We start from the raw sequence: 27,083 nt of genomic DNA, 5'->3' as shown, positions 1-27,083 counted from the left end.
GGCTCTGGTGCGCTGGCGTGTTTTACCGCTGTGCCACCTGAGCGGCCCAGTTTCTGAATATAATCGATTATTTTAATGTGTCATGTCTAGAGTTGCGTTCCACAGTGTGTAAACACAAATATCTTGATCACTTGATTTTTGATTTACTTGATCACTTTTTGTAATAAGTGGGTATGTAGTGAAGTAATAAAAAAGCTGTTTAAGACTCATAAAGCTTTACAGGTAAGAGAGAGGTATAGGATTCATCCAAATATTCTGAAGAGGTCATTATGTTATACTGTGAATTATTACGTTCACTTTAGTGTAGCTGTGCTGTAATTCATTTAATTTTGCTTGTGCTACTCCTGAACAGATCCTTTAAATATATATTCCTTTAAAATCACTTTTGACTTCTATAGACAGTGTTGTTCTTTTGCTACAGTTTCAGTCCCAGTATAGTCAAGTCCAGCTCCTTAATTGTCATTCATCTCTCCACTGTCTGCACTACCTCTGCTCTGACTGAGGTGTCGACTATCACTATTAAGAATTCAGCATTGGTAGGCTAGCACATTAGTTAGACCACAGCGTCTCCTGAGAGCCCCTTCCTATATTCTATAACTCTAATTAAAAAATAGTAATAATGAATAAAGTAGTTTCCTGCAGTCCAGATGTTGTAAATGTTTAAAGTTGTTTATGAAAACCTTCCTTAAGCAACATTACATCACGACTGTTGCAACAGCAAGGCACAGATACAATAATGTGTAAATTAAGATGCAGGTGGTGTGGAAAACAACAAAAACACCTTAGAAAAGGAGCAAGACCTTTAGGTGACTTGATCTTAATTACAAACACAAAACAGAGCTGCACACGTGTGTTCTAGAAGGCTGATTGCCAAATAAACAGCATGTATTCACTATAAAACAGCTTGAACATTTTCCAGAATTGGTGCGATTTCAAAGCGCTTGGATTTAACAGGTGTAAAAAGGCAAAATGATGCATGACTGTGTGTGTATAATTTCACAAAGAGTTAAGTAGAGAAAACTGCTAGACAAATGACATCACCATTCAGTATTAACACTTTTCTCATTTAATTCAAGGCCTTCTGATCATAAGCTTGTTTAACATTTACATCTTAGATTTTCAGCACTTAGTAGACGCCTTTATCCAAAGCAACTTACAGTACTGTAACATTATACAGTCTAAGCAATTGAGGGTTAAGGGCCTTGCTCAAGGGCCCAGCAGCAGCAACCTGACAGTGGTGGGGCTTGAACCAACGACCTTCTGATTACTAGTCCAGTGCCTTAACCGCTAGGCAGTTGTCCCATTTCAAAACCATGTGCTTTAAAATGGATTTGTTTTCCTTTGTTGTAGTTATAACAGCCTCTTCATTTTTCCCCACTTTGGGGTGGGGGACAGGGGGTTTAGAGTGTATCTGAGTAAATATCTGCTCATTCAGTCAAAAGAACATTTGTAGGTTTTGACCAACAATCTACAATCCAATTCCTCACAAATGTGTTAAACAGCATTGAGGTCAGGGGTTCTATACAGGTCACCATGGTTGCTTGACACCAAACCTTCCCAAACTGTTGCCTCAAAGTTGTACATGTCTACAACCCTTAAACCTAATAATCATTAATCTGAAGGGGTCCTGTGGTATCTGGTACCAGTACATTACCAGTAGGTCCTTCAACCTCTGTACATTATGAGGTGGATGGTCCTACTGTGCATCCTGCTGACATCTCTTCTGTCCTGGCTGTTCGAATGATCTTGGAGAAAACAAGATATGTAGGATCATTCAGCCTTGTTTCATCGCTTTGATGTCATGTCCTGAAGGTTATTATAAGTGCTTATGATGGTGTACAGCAGTTAACATGGGCACTTTGACCGGCCTGTATTTACACAGCCTCATATACAGAAGGGTTCGATGCATTGAGTGTTGTGACACTTTCATATCAATAGTATTAAAGTTATCCGCAATTTGAGCCAAAGTAGCTTTTCTGTTCATCTATGCCACTATTGCATTCATGTCCTCTTGCATCAGCAAGTCTTGGCCACCCAGCAACTTGTTGGCGGTTCATGGCTTATCACCACAGTTACCTGTGACTTTTCAATGAGGTCACCTGGCCATAATAATTTGGTCTGTCAGGTCTTTGTGTCTGATCATACGATTAACTACCATCAGCCCAACATTAAATTACCTGACTATAGCTGTGTTACATAATAGCTTCAGTGTATTTTACTTAGTTTTCCATCCAAATGCTTATTTCTCTCTCTCTTCTTTACTCTTTTCTCTCTCTTTCTTTTTCTCTCTCTTGCTACAGATGAGCAGTGTAAAGCGTTTGAGACCCAGGCTGAACTCCATCCTGTTCAGGCTGCAGTTTGAGGAGCAGGTTAGCCACCTGAGGCCCGACATGCTGGCGGTGAGCGCGGCATGTGAGGAAGTGAGGAAGAGCAAAGCCTTCACCAAGCTGCTCGAGCTCGTACTGCTCATGGGGAACTACATGAACGCTGGCTCACGCAACGCCCAGTCGTACGGTTTTGACCTCAGCTCCCTCTGCAAGGTTGGTACTGGAATTTGTGTTATCGATTGCTTGCTTTGATAAGTCTGTCTCTCCTTAGCTCTCTTATATCATGAAACTGTTGTGATTGCATCATGTAACTGCTGCTGATTTGCAAACTTCCCATTTTACCACAGTCTAAATGTTCCCTATTGGATTCTGAGCAGTGACTGAAGAGGCCATTAAACTGTACTGATCTCATTGGCATACCATTAAAGCAGTTTGAGGGAAGTTGTTTATGTGACATGGTGCATCATTACGCTAGAATTAGCTGCTATATAACGGGTAAATGTGTGCCATAAAGGGGTCTACATTGTCAGCAACAAGTCTTAGACTGCAGATACTTACTTACATAACCTGAATTGAAATCATTTTGCATCTCAAGATTGTTCTTTCACACACGAATCATTCTTCACTTAGTTTATTCCCTGCTCCCAAGTCCCAAGATTAAGAGCAGCATGATTTATGTATAAAGAGATCCAAAAATATTTCGATGCATGATACAAACACAATGACATCAATGTTTAGGTTTGTCTTCTACTTCTTAACAGCTTCAAACAGCGAGCTCTTTAGTAAAGCTATACATGGAGCTTACACGTAACAAACCATGAAGCGATTAAATCAGCTTCGATTTGCCCATCAGCACAAGCAATGCACACTACAAAACAATGTAAAAGTTGTAGTAAATGTTAAACCCAATTTAAATTAAATGGACCTTGAAAAATTGCACATCTGGTTCCATACGGGTCCACAGTTTACACTGCACTGTCAAGTCAAACCAAGCTCTGAAATCCAAGCGCTGTAGATCTCCACCATCAGATTGTAGCAAGGCTATTATGGATATAAAACAATATCTAAGGCTTTAAGTCTTCCCAGGGCCACAGTGGCCTTAACTGTTTTAAAACAGAAGAAGCTTAGTACAACCTTGAAACTTCCTAGACTTGGAAATTAAGACATCGGGCAAATAAGGCCAGAGTGGAAGTGAGAACCCAACAGTCACTCTTAAAGAACTTCAGAAGTCTTTTGCTGAAATGGAACCTGTTGGATGAACAACCATCTTCTTTGCACTTTATAAGTCAGACCTTTATGACAGAGTTGCACGATGGAAGCCAGTGTTGAAAAAAGGCCTATGACAGTCTGTAAAGGTCTCTGACAACTTGAGGAAAATTATTAACTATTAGGGTACAGATGAATGCAGACATGAAGTTCCCTAAAGAAAATCTTCTCTATAGCACGTATAAACTCAGAATTAGCCAAACCCAGAGCTGAACCCATTGAACATCTATGGCAGTGGCATTTCACACATTCTCGCCATCTAGTCTTACAGAGTTTAAGAGGATCTGCCATAATCTGCCCAAATATTCAGGTATTAAGTGCAGATTTTTGGGTAAAAGTGCAGTTATATATACATTTACATATACATTATATATACAAAGTGTTCACAAAAAAAGATGTCTCAAGCCCATTTCTCCAATTTCTTCCTCTTATAAATAGCTGTGAGGAAAACTCAGTGACTGTTTCCGGTTAAGTGGTGTACACATTTAGCTTTTCATTTTAGAGTTTCTGCTGCGGTCTGTGTACACAACACATGCTCAACCCAGGGGATTCACAAGCATCTTTTATCAAATAAAAGAACAGTGTCATCTGTACTCCTTTTCCCTCTTGTAGATATGTGGATAAGATGATCAGTGGTGGTCTTTTTGAGGCCTGGGGGACATTGTGCTACCTCTGAGCCTCTTCATTGTGTGATAACCCCAGAGTTTCGCTCCACTGTGCCTGTGTACTAGTATAAATCCTACAGTGTACAGACTAAAACCCCTTACATGGTGTGTTATTTGATTTTATTTACTACTTCCAGGTGGAAAAAGGTGTTTTTGGTCCTTGTGTCTCCATAAGCCTTGGAATCCACCTGTAGGGCTCTTACAACTCTGGATATGAGCTTCTGCTAATTGTAACTGTGTGATTGGGTTGCAGGATGACATGTAGTGTGGACACCGCAAAGCTTAAAGGTCCTACAGACCTTATAATGATTCTCGCTGCCGGTCACTGGTCGAGGACTGGTTGCTCTAAATGATTTTAAGGAGTAAGTTAGTCTGTGTGTCAGTAGGATGGATTGGAACCAATGCTGGGCCATCTAGTGTATCCAAATAGGTTACTGACCCACCATGACCCTGACCAAGTTAAATGGTAGAAGCATGTGGGTGTTTTATACTTTTTTCTCTTCACTAAATAAAAATATTTCTTTCGGCTGTCAGATTTTATATATATTGTGCAGGTGGGTGAGCAGAAAATATAAACAAATTCAATCTGAAACAAAAATCAATTTTTGTGTTCATGCTTTATGTAACTTGTGCTTTTTCTTACAGAGTAGGAGGCTACCTTGCCCTTTTCATTGACCCCTCGCTCCTGTCTTTAGCTTTTTTTTCTTTTTCCCCCCAAGCTTTAAGGCATTTTTTCCCTTTGCATGCTGGTTACATTTTATGAACATACTTCATTTATTGTTTGCTAAGTAAAATCCTGTTGTAGTCCCCAGTTTTACTGGAGAGTGATGCTCCAGATAAATGCTGAATTTAATTGCAAATGCAATGAAATAAGAAGAATCTGATTTGTTCATTTCCTTGAATTAATATTTAACTGGCAAAAATATAAAGAAACACATTTAGAAATTGATGTCTGCAACACACTCCAAAAATGTTGGAACTGAGGCAAAATTATAGTAAAAAGTTTATATTATATTCTAGTTATACCATTACAAACATTTTACAATAAGCAGGTGAATTGGTAACAGGTGAAGGAATCATTATTGGGTATAAACGGAGGATCCACCAAAGGCCCAGTATTTGTAAAACAATGATAGGTTGTGACTCACAACTTTAATTGTCAAGTTTAAAAAGAACATTGGGAATGCAAGAATGCATATAATTTAGGAAGTTTACCATGTACCCTACACCAGTGGTCCCCAACCACCAGGCCACACAGAAATAATAAATAATTAGAGATCGCTACAAGAGCAATTACATTTCCGAAACTCTTCGGGTGTTATTGTCTCCAATCACCACTAGGTGGGAGCAGTGTCTCATTGACTTACACTGATTTTCCATTCTATAGCTATTCTCTTTTAAACCCCCCCGCCGGTCCGTGAAATTACATCTTAAATGAAACCGGTCTGTGCTGCAAAAAAGGTTGGGGACCGCTGTCCTACACATTGAGAAAATCCTGAGAGATCTCAGACTGTGTAGGGCAAGGTTTGAATTTACTATTAATTGTGCAAGACCTTCGAGCCCTCAGACGGTACTGCAGTTGAAATCATATGAAGCGAAAGCCGCAAATCAATTCTATACAGAAACACTGCTGAGTTCTCTGGGACCGAGCTCATCTCAGATGAACCGAAAGACCGTGGAAACCTGTGCTGTGGTCACAGTTTCAGCTTGTTTAAAGGAAAAATGGACATCAAGTTCTCAGTGCCAAGAGACAGACTTATCAGTGAAAGATGCAACTTGATACAGACTTGATACTTGATGGTTTAATGGACAAAGAGTGTGTGTGCTTGACTGGCATTAATGTTTATATAATTAAATAAAAAATAATTATTATTATTATTATTTATCAGATAAATTAAGAATCAAGAGAATCAACAGATGACCGATTCATCACAGATTTTTTTACCTGCATTTTACAAAATATCTCAACTTATTTGTAAACAGGGTTTCTAGTACTTTAATCTACAGGGGTTGGACAAAATAACTGAAACACCTGGTTTTAGACCACAATAATTTATTAGTATGGTGTAGGGCCTCCTTTTGCGGCCAATACAGCGTCAATTCGTCTTGGAAATGACATATACAAGTCCTGCACAGTGGTCAGAGGGATTTTAAGCCATTGTTCTTGCAGGATAGTGGCCAGGTCACTACGTGATGCTGGTGGAGGAAAACGTTTCCTGACTCGCTTCTCCAAAACACCCCAAAGTGGCTCAATAATATTTAGATCTGGTGACTGTGCAGGCCATGGGAGATGTTCAACTTCACTTTCATGTTCATCAAACCAATCTTTCACCAGTCTTGCTGTGTGTATTGGTGCATTGTCATCCTGATACACGGCACCGCCATTGGATGCACATGGTCCTCCAGAATGGTTCGGTAGTCCTTGGCAGTGTATTGGGCCAAGGGAATGCCATGATATGGCAGCCCAAACCATCACTGATCCACCCCCATGCTTCACTCTGGGCATGCAACAGTCTGGGTGGTACGCTTCTTTGGGGCTTCTCCACACCGTAACTCTCCCGGATGTGGGGAAAACAGTAAAGGTGGACTCATCAGAGAACAATACATGTTTCACATTGTCCACAGCCCAAGATTTGCGCTCCTTGCACCATTGAAACCGACGTTTGGCATTGGCACGAGTGACCAAAGGTTTGGCTATAGCAGCCCGGCCGTGTATATCGACCCTGTGGAGCTCCCGACGGACAGTTCTGGTGGAAACAGGAGAGTTGAGGTGCACATTTAATTCTGCCGTGATTTGGGCAGCCGTGGTTTTATGTTTTTTGGATACAATCCGGGTTAGCACCCGAACATCCCTTTCAGACAGCTTCCTCTTGCGTCCACAGTTAATCCTGTTGGATGTGCTTTGTCCTTCTTGGTGGTATGCTGACATTACCCTGGATACCGTGGCTCTTGATACATCACAAAGACTTGCTGTCTTGGTCACAGATGCGCCAGCAAGACGTGCACCAACAATTTGTCCTCTTTTGAACTCTGGTATGTCACCCATAATGTTGTGTGCATTGCAATATTTTGAGCAAAACTGTGCTCTTACCCTGCTAATTGAACCTTCACACTCTGCTCTTACTGGTGCAATGTGCAATTAATGAAGATTGGCCACCAGACTGGTCCAATTTAGCCATGAAACCTCCCACACTAAAATGACAGGTGTTTCAGTTATTTTGTCCAACCCCTGTAGATGCGTCATGCAACCATGGCAACCCACTGTTCATTCTACAGTTTATTTTCTTCCTTCTCTCTCACCCTCTCTCGCCTTGTTTTGTTCTCTCTTATTTCTCAATATTCAATGGCCATTACTGCATTTTGGCTGAGTAACCAGGCCAGCCTCCTTTCAGGTTGAATGAAATGTCTTTTAACTTATTAAATCTCTTATAACACCTGACAAAAGAGGCACTGCTACAGGAACATCAACACGCTGATATAGTTTAGAATGAGCACTGAGAGAAATAAGAGAGTTTAATAGGCGGCCAGGCGGATTGTGAGAGCCGACTGTGTTCTGACCATCCAGGGTTTGTACAAGTGTCTTGTGTTTTACTGTTTTCTTTTGAATACAGGTAGTTACAAGTTAATGCAAATAATTAGCATTTTAGCATTCTGGCCTAAACTAATAACACTGGTATCCTTGCTGCATCCTTGCATGCTGTTTGTGTTTGAACAACAAATAGTTAATGGTTGAAACCAACATGTCTCCTAAATACTTTATTAAACTAGATTTCCTCTGCACTATTAAAATGATAATGAGATTCATGTTTCTCGATAAACGAGTGCAGAAGGAAAGATCTGTGTTGTTCCTGACAGGCGGGGAATAACAAAAGGTGTCGTTCTCCACCTCTCCAGTTGCTTGCCGGAGGACTTGTCCCGATGTTCTCACCCTGTGCTCGTGTTTATCTGGAAGTTAACTGGTTTGTTCGTTGGGGCAAAATGAACCTGGGACATGTGGAGTGATTTCCTCATGTCATGTTCTGTTTCTGTTTATCTTTCAAAGGAATAGTCTGAGGTTTATGCTCTTCTGGGTTTCATTCTATGATCGGTTCATTGATGAGAACATTTAGAATTCTCATCATTCTCTTTTAGGGGTTCATAAATCGCCTTCACTCTGTTGGTTCTATTGATTACAACCACATGCTACAGGTAGAACTTATTACTCACTGCACCTTCACTGTACTGTTACACTGTTTATTTAGATCAATACGGGCGGCTTGATGGCTAAGTGGGTAGCACTGTCGCCTCACAGCAAGAAGGTCCTGGGTTCGATCCCCAGGTGGGGCGGTCCAGGTCCTTTCTGTGTGGAGTTTGCATGTTCTTCCCGTGTCTTCGTGGGTTTCCTCTGGGAGCTCCGGTTTCCTCCCACAGTACAAAGACATGCAAGTGAGGTAAATTGGAGACACTAAATTGTCCATGACTGTGTTCGATATAACCTTGAGAAGTGATTAATCTTGTGTAATGAGTAACTACTCTTTCTGTCATGAATGTAACCAAAGTGTAAAACATGACGTTAAAATCCTAACAAACAATTTAGATCAATACAAAAGCAACATGTGAAAACTAATAAAGAAAACGTAATAATAATAAATAACCCCCTATCCCTGATTTTAAATATACTCCCATATTTTGGTGTCACCACAGTGGATCATTCTGGTCCGCATACATGACTTGGCACAGTTTTTATCTGGGCTTGGGACCGGCTCTAAGAGCGCACTGTCAAGTGCAACCCAGTGGCAGGCTAATCGGCCTCTATTTCCCCTCCTCAGATATAGCCAATCATGTCTGTATAGACACCTGACCGGTCATTAGCACTGCTGTGATTGAAATAAATCCACGGTAATATCTAAATAAAAGAAGAGAAAAGAAGTGACATAGAAATGTAATGTCTATTTATAAAGTTCTTTTATAAATCTCCCTCCTTCCTTCCTTCTCTGCTTGTCTTCTCTTTTGTGCTTTTGCCAGGATGTAGAATCTCACCATGCGATCAGAGTGTGAAAATCGTCGGAGGACACAACCCCATTGAGCTTAATAGATTTTGTGCTAGCGCGCCTAATGAAATGCTTTTTGCATTCTGTTTCCCCCCCAACATCCTTAGGAGGTGTGTTGTCTTGTACAAAGGCTCGTATCCATATTGCACCACGCTAATCATAATTGACACGGAAAATGCCTTGCTTTTTCAATCTGTCCGCAATTTCAGAGCCTGCTATGAAATTAACTTGTCAAGTACAAAAGGAGGCCGGCTGTGATGGCTTCATACAAAATATTGGTTTCATCAGCTGCTTTTTAGTCTCTGTCTGTCTTTCACTTTGTCCCTGTCGCCTTTTTGCCGTCCGTGTTGTAAACGCAGAGGAGCAAAAACAGGTTTTGTCCAGCCAACTGAGGAGTATATTTTAATTAATGTTTTGATCAGTGCTTATGCAGGCATGTATAATAGTATCATAAATCACTATTTATTTAAATGTGCCTGCCATCTTTTTCTCCAGTGGTGCCTGTCATGATATTAAGACTCTTTTTAAACCCCCTTTACACCAAAACACTTTGATGCACTTTTACACTGCCATTCATCCGCTAAAGACTGAACATTGCATTAAACTAAAAGTGTTCCATGCATTTGTCAGCAGACCCATTTATCCGAAGGAACCATTTGCTTAAGACAGAATACCATGTAATCAATGAAAAGTTAAAGTCTCCTGTGCTCAGGGGTTTACCGGTGCCAGTGCTCAATCCACTGATCAAAAGTGCAATACTTGAGCCACCACTACCCTTAAACTGTCTTAAATTCCAAGTAACATAGTCCTTTAAATTAAACAAACAGTTTTAATCTGGTTATTTCTCATGTAAAAGGGCAGCACTATTAAGCTTTCATTTCCTTCGGGATCAATAAAGTATCTATCAATCATCTATCTAGCTATCTATCTATCAGCACGATGGCTCAGTGGGTAGCACTGTTGCCTCACAGCAAGAAGGTCCTGGGTTTGATCCCCAGGTGGAACAGTCCAGGTCCTTTCTGTGTGGAGTTTGCATGTTCTTCCCGTGTCTGTGTGGGTTTCCTCTGGGTGCTCCGGTTTCCTCCCACAGTCGGAAGACATACAAGTGAGGTGAACTGGAGATACAAAATTGTCCATGACTGTGTTTGATATTAAACTTGTGAACTGATGAATCTTGTGTAATGAGTTCATAACCATGTAACTACCTGTTCTGTCATGAATGTAACCAAAGTGTAAAGCATGATGTTAAAATCTTAATAAATAATAACAATAATCCCATGAAAAAATATTGGTTTTGACTAAGGCAGGCAATGATTCCATGCAGAGACGAGCCAAAAAATGGAAGCAAAAGTGGAATCACAGATGTTCTTGCTGTCCTGAAGCCCTGTCTGCATCATGTTGTAGAACATTTAAATAAACACTCTTGGACACAGCAAGTGGTTTTACTCTCCAGTCTCCTATACAAGATCTCGGGCAAAAATTACCACAACTCGGGAAGCAAATAAATTTTACATATTGTTAAAACAATGCCACAATGAATATATGCTGTAGTCAAAGCTAAAGGCAGAGTGTGCAAATGTATTTCTTGGTAAGGCACTGTATGTAGACTGTATCATACTCATGTAAAAATGGTGCTGAAGATCATATTTAAGATGAGAGCATTTGTTAAAATAGCATTTATAAGTGAAATACCAGTGAGTCACTCTGGTAATGTGTCATTAAGTAGCTGGATGAATGCCACCAAAATCTTTGTGCGTGCTTCATTTTGTCTGATCTTTTAAGTGTAATTGAGTGCAACCCAGTGAATTACTTTGTAAAGCCTACACATATGACCTTTACGAAGCCGGGTCCATACTGGTGAAGGTAACTCAGTTCACACATCATTTAAGTAAATGTGGGTAAAAGTTGGCTTTTAAGTTTCGAAACTTTTTTATCAGATGTAAGAAGGTGTGGGATCTAAAATTCACTCCCGTGCAGACTTTAAGTACACACGTCTTCATTTTTCTACAACAACATCCAGATTTTATGTACCACATAAATCAATACAAGGTGCTACAAGCATTCGTTTCAGACCAGCTTCTAATGTGTCATAGAGTCCTGAACAACGTCTCATATACCGTGTACCTGATGTACCTCATGTACCTGAACTACTTTTTCTCTTTTACCTGCAGTTAAAGGACACTAAGTCAGCTGATCAGAAGTCCACTCTTCTGCACTTCCTTGCTGAGGTCTGTGAGGAGAAGTACTCGGACGTTCTCAAATTCATTGATGAGTTGCAACTCGTGGACAGAGCTAGTCGAGGTATTGTACACGACACTGCTGATCGTCTTGTTAAATTAAAATTCCACATTTTTGTATCTATTTAGGGCTATACAATAATCTCCTTTTGTTTGTAAGGCCCAAGAATTGACTGTTACTAGCAACAATGCCAACTTTTGTCTTTGCTATTTTGGACTGTAACCTGTACAATATACAATGTGTTTTTCTTCCCTGTGCCTTTAAAGCAGCTTCAATATCAACTTACTTGAACATTTATGTCTCAAAACTCTTTTCCATTGCACTTTAAAGTGTTTTTGTACACATTGAAGCCAGCGCAAAAGCGTTCTTGCCACTTCTCGCTTGAATGCGCCCTAAGATCTCACTTTAGCATTACAGCTGAGGTGTTTATGTTGCTCATCAAAGAGAAAATGACATATTTGGAAGCGTACAGTATCTAATACAGTACATACTGATTACAGTGCCAATATGTCTGACTATAGTAGCTGACTACAGCAATAATGCACAGCATCCGTTTTACCATCAGAGTGGTGAAGCTGAACTCTGTGCTGCTGCCCATAAGAAAGGATGCAAGAAAACTGCAACAATGCATCAAAACACTTCCAGTAGAGCTACAGACAGACAGATAGATTAATTATTCATCCCAAGGGAAATGTTTAGTTTCCAGTAATTAAAGAAAAAGAAGAAGAAAAACGAATACAAATACAAGTAGTGTAAGTAAAGGGGTGGGTGATATAGGAAGAATATAAATAATATAAGATGTACATGGCAATATGGCGTGGACTAAAACTAAAGCTAAAAAGTAATAGAATTGATTCTTATAAACACCATATATAAATACAAAATATGGTTCTATTCAGAGCTTTACCCACTACGTTCTGGACTAACTGGATCTTAATTAAGCACATTAAAGAACATTCTATAAGTAAGCTTTTAAAGTGGTGGATATGCACTAAAGACAGGGACTTGATTTATTCTGTATCAGTTAGCAATGTTTCTGAGATGTCATAAGCCTGGGATTAAACAAACTGAATAGAGAGATTAACATAAATAGTTACACCAAGGTTTTTCACAGAAGCCTTTGATTCAGCTAATGAAATCTGTAATAGCATTTAAATCAAACCATAGCACTTCTAAACAGTCTGAAATAAATCAGACAGAATAAGAGACTAGCATCTATGTCGTCATCAGGCAGGATCACTATTTCATGAATGGAGAACGTACTGCAATACTGCATACTTGTGGTTTACCTTATGGTTTGTATTTGTAATTTAGTTTTCCACATACACTGATCAGCCATAACATTAAAACTACCTCCCTGTTTCTACACTCACTGTTCATTTTATCAGCTCCACTTACCATATAGAAGCACTTTGTAGTTCTACAATTATTGACTGTAGTCCATCTGTTTCTCTACATACTGTTTTTGCCGGCTTTCACCCTGTTCTTTAATGGTCAGGACCCCCACAGAACCATTACAGAGCAGGTATTATTTAGGTGGTGGATGATTCTCAGCACTGCAGTGACACTGACATGGTGGTGGTGTGTTAGTGTGTGTTGTGCTGGTATGAGTGGATCCTGAGTATGAAGTGGGGGTTCTTTCTGGCAAAGCAGATTTGCATTTTCTCCCTTCTTCTCCCAATTTAGCATCTTTTGCTGCTGAGGATCCTGATTGCGTTCGGGGAGGGTATATTTGCCTGCTCCATGCCCCTTCCCACACGTGTGCGGTCCCTCAACCCCTTCTATTTCACCCGTGCCTCAGTGGATTCACACACGAGGCTCATCCACTGCTGCACAGGGTCCATACACAGCGTCTGAAGACCCCACCCACTTAGTCCGGACTGAGACTCAAGATTCCTCTGTGTTCAGAACTTTTGTGCTGGTGTGCTAGCGGAATATCCCGCTGTGCCACCTGGGCACCTGTTACAGTTTTTAAACAGTAAACGGTGCAACATAATCTCAGGTAGACTGTGGAGAAGAATAACTACAGCTCTTCCATTTCAGCTCCATCATGCTGTAGGGTATTCAGTATGTGCTCTGACATAACGCTGTAAACCTCAGCAATCATGCTTCAGGCTTTTCTGCACTAAAGAGCGTTTATTGATCGTGAATTTGTCTGCGGGTATTGTCAAACTCGTGGATTTAGATGTCTTTATTTATATATATATTTATTTGAGACATTTTTGTGACTCGTACTTGCAACAGTGTCTTAAAAATAATATGTAATGTTGACTGTGTATCAGCTTGGAAGAACTTTACACTGTTTTCAATGCTGTTGCTTTAAGAAGCTGCATTATAATGCTCAAAAGCTCAAAGCAATTTTTTTTTCTATTTTGCTTTTAAGTATGAAAGAGACATAACATGAAACTTTATTAATTGAATACATTAATGAAATAATAAATAAAACATTGATTGATGAAAAAAAAAATAATAGGCAGGGCGGCATGGTGGCTCTGTGGGTAGCACTAATACCTCACAGCAAGAAGGTCCTGGGTTTTATTTCCAGGTGGAGTGGTCTGGGTCCTTTCTGTGTGGAGTTTGCATGTTCTTCTTGTGTCTGTGTGGGTTTCCTCCAGAAGCTCCAGTTTCCTCTCACAGTACAAAGACAAGCAAGTCAGGTTAACTGGAGATACTGAACTTCCCAGGACGGTGTTTGACATTGGTTACATTTATGACAGGACAGGTAGTTACTCATTACACATGATTCATCAGTTCAAGTTCAAAGTGTTAAAGATGACGTTAAAATCCTTATAAATAAGTAAATTCACTTAACAGTAAAACAAATGAAATATTAAAACTAATTAGGAATTGTAAACCCCTGTAGCACTTGTGCTCTTCACATTCTCTGGACTGAAAGCTTCTTGAGCAGTTCTACACATTCATACACGTTCCTTCATTACGACAAGTCTGATTTTTTTTTCCTAATGCAGAATGACACTGAGTTTGTGAGTGTGTGCAGGAATGTGGGTGCTGAATTGACTGCAGCACTGTGTTGGGTCACATTGCTCTCGGCAACCCCAGAAGCAAAGAAACCACACGACGACGAATATGTCTCAGCACATTAGTACATGCTTCACCAGAGCGCTAGAGAGAAAAGAAAAAATGTGAAAACATGTACAAATAATCAGTGGAAGTGATGTGCGAGGGGGATCACTGGATCCCAGTCAGCATGGCGTCCTGCTTTCTTCAGTCTGTTTCTGGTTAGTCAGCCTGTCTGGTGTAAGGCACGTCAGGATGCGGCTGCACATGTTGAATGGCGTGCCATGTGGGATAGGACAGCCATGTTGATTAGTCGCACCGTGCCTCGTTTTTAATTAGGCCCTAGCTCATTTAGTTCTGTCTCTGGGCGCTGTATTTATTAGTAATTAATCATTCCTTCGTCCCATGCCACTTAATGAACAGCGCATTAGATGTGGAGGGACTCACTCTACACCCTTGGGACTTGTAGTCTTTGCTCAGCTCATGCACAAGAAAGTGTAGTCACTAGCTTTTCTTGAAGAAAATTTGAAAATTGTGTATTATGAGTAGGACCCTACTAAATTCACGAGAAAATGTTTTTCAAAAATCATAGATTTTACTGATTTTTGGTTGGCACGGTGGCTTAGTGGGTAGCACTGTCGCCTCACAGCAAGAAGGTCCTGGGTTCGATCCCCAGGTGGGGCGGTCTGGGTCCTTTCTATGCGGAGTTTGCATGTTCTCCCCGTGTCTGTGTGGGTTTCCTCCTGGTGCTCCGGTTTCCTCCCACAGTCCAAAAACATGCCACCAGTCTAATTGGAAACACTGAATTTTCCTATAGATACCTAGCCGCTAGATGCACAACCCAGTGCATTGTAGTGCCGGTCCCAAGCCCGGATAAAATAGGGAGGGTCGTGTCAGGAAGGGCATCCGGCGTAAAAATTGTGCCAAATCGATGCGGATCATGATCCGCCGAGAGCCGACCCCGCAACCGAACGGGACAAAGGCCGAGGAAGAAGAAAAATAATTTTACTGATTTTTACAGAAAAGTGCCATTGCACGGCAGTCATTAAATAACACTCATAAATTGAATGATGGAATAATGGAAGCTACAATACACAGCACAGATACCTTAATAGTTGACTGTAAACCTAAAACAGGCTTTATGTTGTCCCAAAGATGAAAATTCTTATCTGTGTTTTGACACCCCTCACTGTGTCCGCAGAATTGGTTGGGAGTTTTCCAAACTCAGTTACCCGAGTCGTGTTTTTAAGCTGCTTTTGACTTGATGTTTGATCTTGAACATTTTGTCTAACCAATTGCGGTCATCTTTAGACACAGTGGTAGCAGGGACAGTGGTAGCCTAGTGGGTAGATCTTTGGGCTATCACCTAAAAGGTTGAGAGTTTGAATCCCATCTCTGCCATGCAGCCACTGTTGGGCTCTTGAGCAAGGCCTTTAACCCTCTCTGCTCCTGGGGCGCCTTACGATAGCTGACCCTGCACTCTGACCCCAGCTTACAAACAAGCTGGGATATGTGAAGAAAGAATTTTGTTGTACTCTACACCTGTATATGTATATATGACAAATAAAGACGTTCTTTAGAACTTGCTTAGTTTATAAAGTAACAAATAAACTCTACATAAACAAATTATTGGAATGAAAAATGTTAAATAGCTAAACACATAAAAGAATTTCACAGCAAATTGCATATTACATGGAGAACGACTCACTTCACGGTCCGTGGTGCGATTTCACGGCCGTAACTTAGGTAGAGCCTTAATTATGTTAATTATGAGAATATTTCGCCGATTCTTTCCATGCACTGTCAGGCGCAACCTCTAAATATGTGGCAAACCCACATGTGACTCCTAAATATATGGGAACAGCTTAAAAAATTAAAAAGTTTAAAAAATAGAAGTTGATGGAGTGGGATTAGTCTTCTTGTTCTATAGGATCGTCCTAACCAGCCCGAAACACGGGAACACAATGTTTTTTTTTGTTTAATGACCTATCATCTAATGACCTATCTGTGTTCCCTCTTACTCTTCCACATTCCCCACATATCCCTCACTCTGGCGTCCTTCATCAAATATCATAATGTTATAGGTAACGCATACCCACCACTTTAAAAGAGGCCAGGTTAAGAGAGGAGGAGAGGTGGATGAATTGGATTCATTATTTACTCACTGTGTAGTCATTTTAGCATTCACAGAGATTGGATCATGAATACACTTTTTTCTCGGGGTGGCTCGGGGGTAGCACTGTCGCCTCACAGCAACAAGGTCCTGGGTTTGATTCCCAGGTGGAGCGGTCCAGGTCCTTTATGTGTGGACTTTGCATGTTCTTTCCATGTCTGCGTGGGTTTCCTCTGGGAGCTCCAGTTTCCTCCCACAGTCCAAAGACATGCAGTCAGGTGTACTGTCCATGACCGTGTGATAAATCTTGTGTAACCAGTAACTACCTGTCTTGTCATGAATGTAACAAGTGTGTTAAACATGATGTTAAAATCCTAATAAATAATAAATAAATATAAATAATGCATACCCACCACTCAAGGCCAGCACGCAAACTCTCGTACAGTTAGTTCTATCTATTATTGTGTCTCGTCCTCTCCTCCGCTGCCGTCTGTCTCTGTGATATCGAGTGAGCCAGGTTAAGGGAGGAGGAGAGGTGGATAAATTGTTTTCATTATTTACTCACTGCTGAAAAACAGATTTGATCATGAATACAGTTTGTAGAGCTGCATTCTGTATGTACAAATATAGAATGTTGCATGGTGTTTCCAACAAAGCTCTTTAAACATGGTTTCTGTTGGTACATTTAGTCTGTGGAACTTCTAAAAATGTTTTTTTTTCCATTAGTTATCACGAGTCTATCAACTGTTTGGTGTTTGATGATTGAATGTGACAGAACCATTAGTCCAACCATATTCTTCGAACGTAAAATAACTCTCTCATTCTTAGTCTGTGTCGTCACGTCTTTTCCTGCCGTCCCTTTCTTTGTTTTTTATTCACTCCATTAGAGGGAGCTGGAGGTTGTGTATGAGTACACTCTGACTCTGTATCTCTCTCTCTCTCTCGCTCTCTCTTTCTCTCACCGCTTCCTTCTGTGTTTACCACAACCCATACTCACTTTTCCCCCGGCTGCCATGCCAACAGCACGTAGCATGGAGGATGCTAATGTGTTAATGCTGTCTGATCTCACACTGTACAGCCTGCTTTTTTGTTCAGCCACCATTTTCTATATCTAATTCACACTCTGAACATGCCAATCAGTCTGCACCTAGGTGGTAAGGAAGGGTAATAACTGGTTGCCATGGAAGATGCTGAGTCGTCACTGTGCTTTAAAACAAATACACTTTGCTTGTCTGTAAGTCATTGTACAACCATGACAAGCTTCTGTTTAAATCTGCCAGTGTGGTAGTTTAGTACACGTGATGTTCTTGTGTTTACAAACCTGTGACCATGTTGGGTATGTTACTGTTTAGTACTGAAGACTTACAAACGTATGTGTACAATGTGTAAAACAGTGGGGAACAGAGTAAAAATAAATAACAAAAACTATTCTCAGGCATTAGAGTGCTCAGAAAAACCTTTAAATGTTTGTCTTTGAAGTTGGCGATGCTAAAATCCTTTTTGACATGCACACACACCCTCGCATGCTTCTTCCACTCACGTGGTCATAAAGCATGTTTTCTGTGAACTATCCAACCGCCCGACCGCCTCTCAGTGACCTGCCCCTTTCTTGTCTTTGGTTTTGAGCGCCGTAGCAGCTTTGGCATGCTAATTGCACCATGGCTTTGAGGTGAAGGGTAGGAAGCACATGCATTTCCAGTCGGCATGCCAGACTCAGTTCTGCTGTGTTTCATGTGCACTAGCTTGTGCAGTATAAATACAAAAACATATATACTAATAAAAATACATAGAAATTAAGTGTGTGGGAGTTGAACACAGCATTGGATTCATATGACCCATTTACACTGAGCCAAAACTTTAGGACCACCCCCAAAAACGAACACAGCAATGCTTATTTTTGTAATAGTGATTCAGGTCATAGTCTGGGATATATTTAATGTTGGGCTGATGGTAGTTACACTTAGTACATACACTGATCAGCCATAACATTAAAACCATCTCCTTGTTTCTACACTCACTGTCCATTTTATCAGCTCCACTTACCATATAGGAGCGCTTTGTAGTTCTACAATTACTGACTGTAGTCCATCTATTTTTCTACATACTTTTTTTTAACCTGCTTTCATGCTGTTCTTTAATGGTCAGGACCACCACAGAGCAGGTATTATTTAGGTGGTGGGTCATTCTCAGCACTGCAGTGACACTGACATGGTGGTGGTGTGTTAGTGTGTGTTGTGCTGGTATGAGTGGATCAGACACAGCAGCGCTGCTGGAGTTTTTAAATACCGTGTCCACTCACTGTCCACTCTATTAGACACTCCTACCCAGTTGGTCCATCTTGCAGATGTAAAGTCAGAGACGATCGCTCGTCTATTGCTGCAGTTTGAGTTGGCCATCTTTTAGACCTTCATCAGTGGTCACAGAACGCTGCCCACAGGGTGATGTTGGCCGGATGGTGGACTATTCTCAGTCCAGCAGTGACAGTGAGGGGTTTAAAAACTTCATCAGTGCTGCTGTGTCTGATCCACTCATACCAGCACAACACACACTAACACACCACCAACATGTCAGTGTCATTGCAGTGCTGAGAATGATCCACCACCCAAATTATACCTGCTCTGTGGTGGTCCTGGGAGAGTCCTGACCATTGAAGAACAGGGTGATAGCGGGCTAAAAAGGTATGTAGATAAACAGATGGACTACAGTCAGTAATTGTAGAACATCAAAGTGCTTCTATATGGTAAGTGGAGCTGATAAAATGGACAGTGAGTGTAGAAACAAGGAGGTGGTTTTAATGTTATGGCTGATCAGTGTATGTACAATGATATTACATTATATTAATATAATATATTATGATATTCCATTACATTATAGTGAGATTATATTATCTGAGATATTACACTCAAATGCAAAGAAAGAGCTCTCTGGTAGGTCATCTGCATACACCAATAAGGCAAAACAATAGAATCACCCCAGCCGCCACACATTCACAACCTTCACACCTCTAAAAATACAAACATAAATAAATACAATGTGCATAGTGATTTTATAACACTTGTGCATGTCAGAGTCAGGGATAGATTTAATGTTGGGCTGATGATATTTACCCATAATACACATGTTGAACCCAGCAGGTATGATCAGCCATAACAAACTGAGTGATTTTTTAAGGGCTAAATCGTTTTGTTTAAATGACCAGGTTGAAGTTTCTCTGAAACAACAAGAGGTGCCCATCCGCAGCCGTGGTGTTTATATATAACATCCAAAGAAAAATCCTTGCAGCTTTCCAAGTACATCAAACTATTATTTGGTTACAGTGTGCATCTGTATTAAGCAACTAATCTTTAATGAACTCTGTCTGAAGTGCAGGAAAGAACCTCTTCACTTGCTTTTTCTTAATCCATGTGATCAGATGAGCTTTAGGGTGCCAGTTTTAGAACAGAGATTTTTCTGCCAGGTATCTTCTAAGCCCATGACATGTAGAACTGCTTTATTAGCTACACTTACCTGATCTATTTTCTTAGCTACTGTTACTGAATGTTTGTTTGTTTATTAGGATTTTAACATCATGTTTTACATTTTGGTTTACATTCATGACAGGAACGGTGGTTACACAAGATTCATCAGTTCACAAGGTTACATCACACACAGTCATGGACAATTTAGTGTCTCCTATTCACCTCACTTGCATGTCTTTGGAGTGTGGGAGAAAACCGGGGCAAATCCACACGGACACGGGGAGAACATGCAAACTCCACACAGAAAGGACCCAGACCGCCCCACCTGGGGATCGAACCCAGGACCTTTTTGCTGTTAGGCGACAGTGCTACACACTGAGCCACCGTGCTACCCGTTACTGAATGTAACCAAACTGACGTGGTAGTGTGTTGTATAGTTGTAGCGGGTGCAGCAGTGTTGTTAGGCTTTGTAAACACCTCAGTGTCAGTGCTGGGAGGAGAATTTTGCTCTAAAATATAACGCAACAGGATCCTGAGTTTTGCTGAGAAGTTTATAGAAGTGAGTTGGAGGTGCTGAAAGGCTGCCAGTGTTGTGTTTTGTACTTAATTAGAGCAGCTGCGGCATCGAAACTCACCTCTAAACTCCTGGCTGAAAATCTCTTACACCCAGCCGAACAGCAGAAAGACCGGTGCGCGTGCCTTCTTTGCTTTTCCACTTGTTTTTGCTAATCAGTGTTCGTCTCAGGCAGGTGGCACGTTCACAAACATGAACTGCCATTACTCGTGTGCAGCTTGTAGCTTTCTGTTTGCGTCTTTGTTTGTTAATAGTGGTGACTGGAACATTAACAAGCATGGGTCGAAGACATAGCTTCTGTTTTTATTATTCATCATTAATGCAGGCGTGGGCAAAATGAGGTCAGATTTCATGATTTGTGGTGATTTTTTTGTTTCTTGGTTAAAGGAACATTTAAAGGGAGATTGGTATATAAATATACATATATACAGTACATATAAATGTATACATACATACATACATACATAAAGATATTTTCATATGATTATGTAATTATATGAAAATACAAATGATTTATAATCTTTTTTTTTTCCATCAGTAGCCCTTTAACTGGTATTATTCATGATATACTTTTGATAGGCAGTTTGGCTTTAATTAAGATGCAGAAATGTGAGGTGAAGAATAAATTGGAATTTTTGATAATCTAGTTATAAATGATTAAGGTCCTACATGATTCTCGGCCATAAAAATCGTGCCACAAACCTTGAAATAAGCCGTTTCCTGTGTAATATGCAATTTGCTGTGAAATTCCAAATTTCGTGTTGCGCCGCTCACGTGGCGCAGTGGTAAAATACGCTAGCACACCAGAGGTGGGATTTCGAATACATCGTATCGAATCTCAGTTTTGCCATCTGGCTTGGCTGGGAGGCTACATGAACAACGATTGGCTGTTGTTCACAGGGTGGGTGGGATAAGCCGGACCAGGGTTTCTCATAACTGATGCAATAACGACCTCTACTGCCTGATTGATGGCGACTGCGCAGTTGAGGAATAACATTTTTTATTTACATAGCATTTAAGTTCCTCAGGTTTGCTGGTTAATTTGCACTATTAGGCGGGTCTAGCAATTCTACAACAATTCAGTAATCGGTTAGTCAAAATGTCTAAGATGTTGAAGTGTAAGAGAGGGGGATTGGGGTGTCAAAACACAGGCGAGTATTTTTGCAAATGGATTTACAGTCAACTAATAAGGTTGGCTGTGCTGTGTATTGTAGCCTCCATTTATTCTATCATTCAATTTATAAGTGTAATTTAATGACTGCCGTGAAATGTGGCACTTTTCTGTAAAAATCTGTGAAATCTGTCATTTTTAAAAAAGGAGGTCCGTGAAATTAAGCACATTTTCCCGTGAATTTATTAGGGCCCTGTGAATAATGCTACAAACAAACTACAGTGTTCTTTGCTATGGCAGATCTTTAGCTGTAGAATGGACAGGCAGTATAATTGCTGGCTAATTATTTTATATTTAATTGTAGCAGTGATGTGACTGTTTAAGTGAATGTGCCTGTCGGGTGTACTTTGCATTAAGCACAGTACACAGAAAACACTATTTCCTAACAGTAAAATAAAGACCTCACCACAGAGTTAAATTACATTTTAGAACCAAATGTATAATCTAAATTAGGGGTTTTCAACCGGGAAGGGTTTACTTCTAAAACTAAAGAAACTCACCCACAGAAGTTACTATGATTAGTCTCACTGACCATGCACACACGCTTGTTTAATGTTATCCAGTTCAGTCTGAAAAAATGGCTGTTGGCTAGCAAAACTTAAAAATAGTGCTAACAGTGAAGATAAAGCGGTGACACAAGCAATGACTGCTGTTATAGGACTTAGGTGTGTGTGTGTGTGTGTCTTTAAAAAAGGTGTATGGTGGGAGATGCTCTGTTCACAATATCGCTATAAATGATTCAGGAGTCGATTCGTATGAAGCGACGCGTCTGCACATTCTGAGTTTCTCTCCACAGTCATCTCTCCGTTTTTACTGTTATTAATGAATGTTGCGGTTTTTGAAAAACGCCAGCTACTACAGAACCCCTTGTGTGACTCTCTTTCCTTACAGGTTACCACAGAGCGGTAGCCAAGTCAGACTCATTCTGTCCGTGGAGCTGAAAGTTTGCTCACCTGGGATTGTGGGGGTTTTGGTTGGGGCGGGGCGCAAGTTCAAGATCGGCACTCGGAAGGGGGCGCATGGCCAAAAAGGTTGAAAACCCCTGATCCTAAATGACTAGGTTCTTGGCTCTGCAGACTTGGTGATATTTTTTAGAAAACCCACAACTGACATTTAAAAAAGTATAGAGTGTGCTCGATTTTTTAGATCTTGAAGAAGAACTGCAGAAATCCCAGGGCTGCCCTTACAATTCAGTACATGGTCCTTACAAGCTTATGCAAACCTTCGACTTGAACCTGTAGCTCAGCTAGGGATACGAGTCCATGCGTACCTGCTGTCTGATTAAAACATAGCCCTGTGTGTGTTTGTGTGTGTGTAGTCTCAGCGGAGAACCTGGAGAGGAGTCTGAAGCAGATGGAGAAGCAGCTGCTGCAGCTGGAGAAAGATCTGGACACCTTCAGCTCATCTGACAACCAGCAAGACATGTTCCAGAGCAAGATGGCCATATCCTTATCCCCCGAACTAGTGCCCTAGCTCTAGCTTTATTAGTACCTTTTCTGCCCACGCACTTCACACACACCCAGGCTTGTGAGGCTTCAGGTTTGTGATCAGAGTAAGTCAGTTTGTACGAGAGTGGGGGTGTACGAGTGTCAGCAGGCCAGACTTCAGGCCGTTGTGTCCGCTCAGTAATTCTGCAGTCTCATTCTGCATTTCCATCCTCCATCCTCAGCTGTCAGTCACTACATCTTCTACTCCTCCTCATTTTCTCAGTCTTTGCTTTTGCTTTTATGACATGCTTCCTGCACTAGTATTTATTTATTAGGGCATTTTGCAATGCATCATTATCATGTCTTTGTATCTGAATGAGAAATCCAGAAAGCTAATACTGTACACTGTGTTAGGAATGCTTTGGTGTGTGTGTGTGGGGGGGGGTCATTTGTATTAATCAGTTAATTCTGGTCAGAGTCACAGTCACTGCATGTCGGTATTTCTCTCACCTGTTAATTTATCTAATCTCATTTTGTTTACATGAGACGACCTGTTCAATTACTGTCAGTTTGATTTCAGAGTGCGTTCACAGACTTCCCTTACTCAGAAAATTGCCTGTTCATACACAGATACACAGGCAGGTCTGTGGTATTTTTTAACTGATGCATTATTTGTACCCCCTGTTAATGGTGGCTCAGTGGGTAGCACTGTCGCCTCACAGAAAGAAGGTCCTGTGTTCAATTCCCAGGTGGAGCGGCCCGGCTTCTTTCTGTGTGGAGTTTGCATGTTTTCTCCATGTTTGCATGGGTTTCCTCTGGGAGCTCCGGTTTCCTCCTACAGTCCAATGATGTACAATCAGGTGAATTGGAAACACTAAATTGTCCATGATTGTGTTTGACATTAAACCAGAACAGATGAATCTTGTGTAACCAGAAACTACCTGTTCTGTCATGAATGTAACCGAAGTATGTAAACATGATGTTAAAACCCTAATAGAATAATTATTCATCCATGATAATAGCTATAGCAGCTGACATGACATTAGGAATAGAACAAACAAACCCCCTATTTATGGAACTAAAGCAGTTTCATTGAGTTTATTCTATGGTGGTGTAGATTCACAAGGTATGAGATGTGCTTCAAACCCTTTGGTTTTCTTTTTGACTTCTTTCTGGCATGATGACTGGACACAAGACTGTCTGGGGAGGTCATTATCCAGCATGCCCAGCATCAGAGTGAAAGCGGAGCACGTTACCTATTTTCACAGACTTGATTCTAGTGCAAGATAGTTCTGGGACTTGAACCAGTTTCAAAAATCTGGTTAAAATCTACATACAGCAAAATAGTATTTATATTTAGAGTTCAGTGGTTTTTAGTTTTGGTGATTGTAGGATTCATGCACATTCACTGCATTTTTTCCCTCTTCTTCACTGAACCTTTAAGCAGCTTGAAAGGCTTTTACAACTTTTAAGCATGTAGTAAAAATGTAATGAAGAAAAATCTTACTTCAGCCATTTTTATATGCAATGCGACAATGATTAACTCCCAAATTTCTGCCACAATTCATAAAAAATGGTTTTCTAAAATGGCTCACAATATTTTGCTATTTGGAAAGCATGTTCAGAACAAAGAACTTTATTGGGTCTTGGTTTCATTGGGTCTTCTGGTGTCTGGATTCCATCTAAATGTTATATAACTACATGCACTTGTTTTTCTCGAGCAGGATGGCACGGTGGCTCAGTGGGTAGCACTGTCACCTCACAGCAAGAAGGTCAAGGGTTTAAATTCCAGGTGGAGCAGTCCAGGTCTTTTCCGTGTACAGTTTGCATGTTCTCCCCGTGTCTGTGCGGGTTTCCTCCGGGAGCTCTGGTTTCCTCCTACAGTCCAAAGACGTGCAAGTGAGGTAAATTGGAGATACAAAATTGTCCATGACTGTGTTTGACATTAAACACTTAAACTGATTAATCTTGTGTAATGAGTAACTACCATTTCTGTCATGAGTGTAGCCAAAGTGTGTAAAATATGACCTTAAAAATTTAATAAAATAAAATATACACATTTTTCACATGCATTTTCAAATAATATATCATTTTGATAGTAAGATGCAGTGTAGACAGAATTGCATTTACATGCATTACTGGACAAACCTTTGGTCTTAAATGTGTCTGGCTGCTAGAACCCAAACAACTTAGAAAAAAGGCCTCTGAATGCTGTGATGTTAATGTTTCCTTTTAAAAATGTAGCATGAATGTTATTCAAAGCCTGCACTTTATACAGTGTCCTCCTATTTTGTGTGCATGTCTGCTTCCTTTGTTTGATGTGTCTAGTCATACTGATGAATGTTAATGCAGCCTCATAAACATGGCATTGGTATAGAAAAGTAGATAGCACAGGCTGAAAGAGGCATGCTGAACACTTCTTGTCCTGCTTCAGTAAATGACCTCATAGGAAAATGATACCGGCACTCAATTTCATCCTCTCTCATGTAAAACATTCATTTTCACATTCCAGTGTCTCATCTAAAGTCTCATTTGCTGTAGTTTTAAGACTAATGTGTGTGTCAGTCTCAGTCCCGGGAGCTGCCCAACTCACGTCTTACTTCAGAATCGAGTAACCCATGCTGACAGCGCTCTGTGTATACAGTATGTGTGTCGTAATCAGGTAGGACACGTTTTTAGCCGGTGTTCACACCGACAGCACCGTGGCACATTAGAAAATCATTAAGTTTCGAGATTTAGTCATTTACGATGGTGACAGGGACGAATAGAAGTTGAAGCAAGTTAATGTTGCAATAACCAGTAGGAATTCAGCCCAGTGAAACATGCGTCTTATTTTTTATTTCACTAAAACATGAGCCGGATGTTCAGGGTTCCAATTAACGTTTGGTGCAAACACTTCTATTTGACATGGTTGTACTTACCTATCACTGTGATTCATCATGTTGCATTAAAGTGGCTATATGTCATCTTATAACTACAAGGAAATCTTCACCTCAGCCCCCCAGCAATTAAAAATGCTATATAAGTTATGAAAAAACCTCTACACCCTCATAGTCACACAATGACTAAGCACTATACACACAAGTAAAGAAAGCAAATCGACCCCCCACTTTAATGTTTAAAGACTAAATCTATTATTCAGCCATGATCACAGCCATAACAGCTGACATGGCATTAAGAATTAAACAAATAAACAAACAAATGTCATCTTATAACTCAGCGTTAATCAGACAGTCACTGATTTATGCCCCACCCTGGCCATGTTGCCACTGTTGGGCCCATATGCAAGGCCCTTAACTCTCAGTTACTTGCATTGTATTAGGTTGCTTTGGATAAAAGCATCTGCTAAATTCCATCATTCCAAAAATTCCATCATAGCAGAAGCTTGAAAATGTTAGCTGCATTGTATCAGTGCTAAAAAGCAAAAATATAGGGCCAACATTATGTGAATACTTGAACATGAGCTTGTTGGACACCCAATTCCAAAACCATGGATGTTAATAAGTAACCTCAAATGCTCTGGATAGACTTTCCACAAGTGATGTGCATTCCAGTTCTTCCCTAAGGTGTTCAACAGTGTCCATCCACACCAAACTTGTTGAAGCTTGTGTTTATGCATCTTGCTTTTGTGTACAGGGACACACTCATGCTGAAATTGGAAAGGTTTTTCTCTTTTATGCATTATTTAGCTATGTGTGTGTGTGGTGGTTGTAGCTCTATAAGGACTGCATTTCTCAATGGATTGTGGGTGAACTGATAAGTAAAAGCCGGATACTTTTAAGTTTGGGAGGTAGTG

The 27,083-nt window shown here is 40.5% G+C and overlaps 1 protein-coding gene across 4 annotated transcripts in view; it reads left to right on the top strand.

Moving 5' to 3' along the window:
- The window catches only part of diaph3 (diaphanous-related formin 3), a 336,289-nt gene that overhangs the window by 190,624 nt on the left and 118,582 nt on the right, over positions 1 to 27,083 (top strand). For all 4 annotated transcript variants that reach the window (XM_063013308.1, XM_063013307.1, XM_063013310.1 and 1 more), the window contains exons 20-22: positions 2,301 to 2,540; positions 11,460 to 11,589; positions 23,179 to 23,304. In XM_063013308.1, coding sequence (XP_062869378.1) covers positions 2,301 to 2,540; positions 11,460 to 11,589; positions 23,179 to 23,304 — 496 coding nt within the window. The remainder of the gene's footprint in view (positions 1 to 2,300; positions 2,541 to 11,459; positions 11,590 to 23,178; positions 23,305 to 27,083) is intronic.

This window comes from Trichomycterus rosablanca, chromosome 17, assembly GCF_030014385.1.
Source record: "Trichomycterus rosablanca isolate fTriRos1 chromosome 17, fTriRos1.hap1, whole genome shotgun sequence".
Classification (NCBI taxonomy): Eukaryota; Metazoa; Chordata; class Actinopteri; order Siluriformes; family Trichomycteridae; genus Trichomycterus; species Trichomycterus rosablanca.
Note: the sequence above shows the minus strand (reverse complement) of the source record. Positions and strands in the feature narration are given on the sequence as shown.